The sequence below is a fragment of the Oncorhynchus keta genome, chromosome 29 (genome assembly GCF_023373465.1).
Source record: "Oncorhynchus keta strain PuntledgeMale-10-30-2019 chromosome 29, Oket_V2, whole genome shotgun sequence".
NCBI lineage: Eukaryota > Metazoa > Chordata > Actinopteri > Salmoniformes > Salmonidae > Oncorhynchus > Oncorhynchus keta.
The window spans coordinates 3,137,410-3,142,409 of record NC_068449.1 but is presented as its reverse complement, the minus strand read 5'-3'; the positions used below and the strand labels follow the sequence as shown (position 1 = coordinate 3,142,409).

The window sequence follows — 5,000 nt, the reverse complement described above, 5'->3', positions numbered from 1 at the left end:
CTTTACTAGTCCTGTATTAACAGACCTTTACTAGTCCTGTATTAACAGACCTTTACTAGTCCTGTATTAACAGACCTTTACTAGTCCTGTATTAACAGACCTTTACTAGTCCTGTATTAACAGACCTTTACTAGTCCTGTATTAACAGACCTTTACTAGTCCTGTATTAACAGACCTTTACTAGTCCTGTATTAACAGACCTTTACTAGTCCTGTATTAACAGACCTTTACTAGTCCTGTATTAACAGACCTTTACTAGTCCTGTATTAACAGACCTTTACTAGTCCTGTATTAACAGACCTGTATTACTAGTCCTGTATTAACAGACCTTTACTAGTCCTGTATTAACAGACCTTTACTAGTCCTGTATTACTAGTCCTGTATTAACAGACCTTTACTAGTCCTGTATTAACAGACCTTTACTAGTCCTGTATTAACAGACCTTTACTAGTCCTGTATTACTAGTCCTGTATTAACAGACCTTTACTAGTCCTGTATTAACAGGCCTTTACTAGTCCTGTATTAACAGACCTTTACTAGTCCTGTATTAACAGACCTTTACTAGTCCTGTATTAACAGACCTTTACTAGTCCTGTATTAACAGGCCTTTACTAGTCCTGTATTAACAGACCTTTACTAGTCCTGTATTAACAGACCTTTACTAGTCCTGTATTAACAGACCTTTACTAGTCCTGTATTAACAGACCTTTACTAGTCCTGTATTAACAGACCTTTACTAGTCCTGTATTAACAGACCTTTACTAGTCCTGTATTAACAGACCTTTACTAGTCCTGTATTAACAGACCTTTACTAGTCCTGTATTAACAGACCTTTACTAGTCCTGTATTACTAGTCCTGTATTAACAGACCTTTACTAGTCCTGTATTAACAGACCTTTACTAGTCCTGTATTAACAGACCTTTACTAGTCCTGTATTAACAGACCTTTACTAGTCCTGTATTAACAGACCTTTACTAGTCCTGTATTAACAGACCTTTACTAGTCCTGTATTAACAGACCTTTACTAGTCCTGTATTAACAGACCTTTACTAGTCCTGTATTAACAGACCTTTACTAGTCCTGTATTAGCAGACCTTTACTAGTCCTGTATTAACAGACCTTTACTAGTCCTGTATTAACAGACCTTTACTAGTCCTGTATTAACAGACCTTTACTAGTCCTGTATTAACAGACCTTTACTAGTCCTGTATTAACAGACCTTTACTAGTCCTGTATTACTAGTCCTGTATTAACAGACCTTTACTAGTCCTGTATTAACAGACCTTTACTAGTCCTGTATTAACAGACCTTTACTAGTCCTGTATTAACAGACCTTTACTAGTCCTGTATTAACAGACCTTTACTAGTCCTGTATTAACAGACCTTTACTAGTCCTGTATTAACAGACCTTTACTAGTCCTGTATTAACAGACCTTTACTAGTCCTGTATTACTAGTCCTGTATTAACAGACCTTTACTAGTCCTGTATTAACAGACCTTTACTAGTCCTGTATTAACAGACCTTTACTAGTCCTGTATTAACAGACCTTTACTAGTCCTGTATTAACAGACCTTTACTAGTCCTGTATTAACAGACCTTTACTAGTCCTGTATTAACATACCCTAGTCCTGTATTAACAGACCTTTACTAGTCCTGTATTAACAGACCTTTACTAGTCCTGTATTACTAGTCCTGTATTAACAGACCTTTACTAGTCCTGTATTAACAGACCTTTACTAGTCCTGTATTAACATACCTTTACTAGTCCTGTATTAACATACCTTTACTAGTCCTGTATTAACAGACCTGTTTACTAGTCCTGTATTAACAGATTACTAGTCCTGTATTAACAGACCTTACTAGTCCTGTATTACTAGTCCTGTATTAACAGACCTTTACTAGTCCTGTATTAACAGACCTTTACTAGTCCTGTATTAACAGACCTTTACTAGTCCTGTATTAACAGACCTTTACTACCTGTATTAACAGACCTTTACTAGTCCTGTATTAACAGACCTTTACTAGTCCTGTATTAACAGACCTTTACTAGTCCTGTATTAACAGGCCTTTACTAGTCCTGTATTAACAGGCCTTTACTAGTCCTGTATTAACAGGCCTTTACTAGTCCTGTATTAACAGACCTTTACTAGTCCTGTATTAACAGACCTTTACTAGTCCTGTATTAACAGACCTTTACTAGTCCTGTATTAACAGACCTTTACTAGTCCTGTATTAACAGACCTTTACTAGTCCTGTATTAACAGACCTTTACTAGTCCTGTATTAACAGACCTTTAAGTCCATTAACAGACCTTTACTAGTCCTGTATTAACAGACCTTTACTAGTCCTGTATTAACAGACCTTTACTAGTCCTGTATTACTAGTCCTGTATTAACAGACCTTTACTAGTCCTGTATTAACAGACCTTTACTAGTCCTGTATTAACAGACCTTTACTAGTCCTGTATTAACAGACCTTTACTAGTCCTGTATTAACAGACCTTTACTAGTCCTGTATTAACATACCTTTACTAGTCCTGTATTAACAGACCTTTACTAGTCCTGTATTAACAGACCTTTACTAGTCCTGTATTAACAGACCTTTACTAGTCCTGTATTAACAGACCTTTACTAGTCCTGTATTAACAGACCTTTACTAGTCCTGTATTAACAGACCTTTACTAGTCCTGTATTAACAGACCTTTACTAGTCCTGTATTAACAGACCTTTACTAGTCCTGTATTACTAGTCCTGTATTAACAGACCTTTACTAGTCCTGTATTAACAGACCTTTACTAGTCCTGTATTAACAGACCTTTACTAGTCCTGTATTAACAGACCTTTACTAGTCCTGTATTAACAGGCCTTTACTAGTCCTGTATTAACAGACCTTTACTAGTCCTGTATTAACAGACCTTTACTAGTCCTGTATTAACAGACCTTTACTAGTCCTGTATTAACATACCTTGACTAGTCCTGTATTAACAGACCTTGACTAGTCCTGTATTAACAGACCTGTACTAGTCCTGTATTACTAGTCCTGTATTAACAGACCTTTACTAGTCCTGTATTAACAGACCTTTACTAGTCCTGTATTAACAGACCTTTACTAGTCCTGTATTAACAGACCTTGACTAGTCCTGTATTAACAGACCTTTACTAGTCCTGTATTAACAGACCTTTACTAGTCCTGTATTAACAGACCTTTACTAGTCCTGTATTAACAGACCTTTACTAGTCCTGTATTAACAGACCTTTACTAGTCCTGTATTAACAGACCTTTACTAGTCCTGTATTAACAGACCTTTACTAGTCCTGTATTAACAGACCTTTACTAGTCCTGTATTAACAGACCTTTACTAGTCCTGTATTAACATACCTTTACTAGTCCTGTATTAACAGACCTTTACTAGTCCTGTATTAACAGACCTTTACTAGTCCTGTATTAACAGACCTTTACTAGTCCTGTATTACTAGTCCTGTATTACTAGTCCTGTATTAACAGACCTTTACTAGTCCTGTATTAATAGACCTTTACTAGTCCTGTATTACTAGTCCTGTATTAACAGACCTTTACTAGTCCTGTATTAACAGGCCTTTACTAGTCCTGTATTAACAGACCTTTACTAGTCCTGTATTAACAGACCTTTACTAGTCCTGTATTAGCAGGCCTTTACTAGTCCTGTATTAACAGGCCTTTACTAGTCCTGTATTAACAGACCTTTACTAGTCCTGTATTAACAGACCTTTACTAGTCCTGTAACAGACCTTTACTACAGACCTTTACTAGTCCTGTATTAACAGACCTTTACTAGTCCTGTATTAACAGACCTTTACTAGTCCTGTATTAACATACCTTTACTAGTCCTGTATTAACAGACCTTTACTAGTCCTGTATTAACAGACCTTTACTAGTCCTGTATTAACAGACCTTTACTAGTCCTGTATTAACAGACCTTTACTAGTCCTGTATTAACAGACCTTTACTGTATTAACAGTACTAGTCCTGTATTAACAGACCTTTACTAGTCCTGTATTAACAGACCTTTACTAGTCCTGTATTAACAGACCTTTACTAGTCCTGTATTAACAGACCTTTACTAGTCCTGTATTAACAGACCTTTACTAGTCCTGTATTAACAGACCTTTACTAGTCCTGTATTAATAGACCTTTACTAGAAAATGCTAATTCTGCTCCCCTCCCGAAACATCTTCCCTCAGTCCTTCCACCAATCAAATGGTTTCAATTCACTGAGTAGTATGGAGAAGTCACAGGAGCTGTAACTGTAACGGCTCAATGGGTTGTACACTCGTATAGAAAGAAAGGTTTCTCTGTTTGTCCCAATAGGAAAACGCTGGTTACAGGAAGATCCCTGTGGTATCATTCATCAGATATAAGGATCTCTTGAAAGACCATATTAACGTTTTTTTTTACCGAAACTTAACTTTTAATTCTTTTTTTTTTTTTATATATATATATTTTTTATCTCCTTTCTCTATCAATCCAGGTGCACCTGTCTGTCAGGATCCTTCGATATGTCACTTTAGCCCCTGGAGGACCATGAGGATGCCTGACCATGAGGATGCCTGACCATGAGGATAACTGACCATGCTTCATCCCTAAACAGACAGACCAAGCGGCGCCGGGTGGACATCGGGGTGAAGAGGACTCTGGGAAGTGTAGTGTTTTCCAGAGCAAGAGAGAACCTCCGACTTAACGCCATGAACCAATCCCACGGCCCCAAGCAAGACGGAGACTGCTCATTGGTTCCTCACAGCTATGGCGGGTCCAATGGGGACGGAGCGAAGTCGAATGTTCTCCGGAAGCTTCTGAAACGGGCGAACTCGTATGAAGATGCCATGATGCCTTTCCCTGGCACCACCATCATCTCTCAGCTGCTGAAGAGTAACATGGGGAAGAATGGAGACAGAGAGGGAGGCTTCCAGGTATACACACACACACACACACACACACACACACACACACACACACACACAC

The 5,000-nt window shown here is 37.9% G+C and overlaps 1 protein-coding gene across 1 annotated transcript in view; it reads left to right on the top strand.

Moving 5' to 3' along the window:
- Nucleotides 1–5,000, top strand: part of LOC118380989 (prospero homeobox protein 1-like) — a 62,566-nt gene that overhangs the window by 5,715 nt on the left and 51,851 nt on the right. Inside the window, exon 2 of the mRNA XM_052485655.1 lies at nucleotides 4,510–4,948. Coding sequence (XP_052341615.1) covers nucleotides 4,595–4,948 — 354 coding nt within the window. The 5' untranslated portion in view covers nucleotides 4,510–4,594. The remainder of the gene's footprint in view (nucleotides 1–4,509; nucleotides 4,949–5,000) is intronic.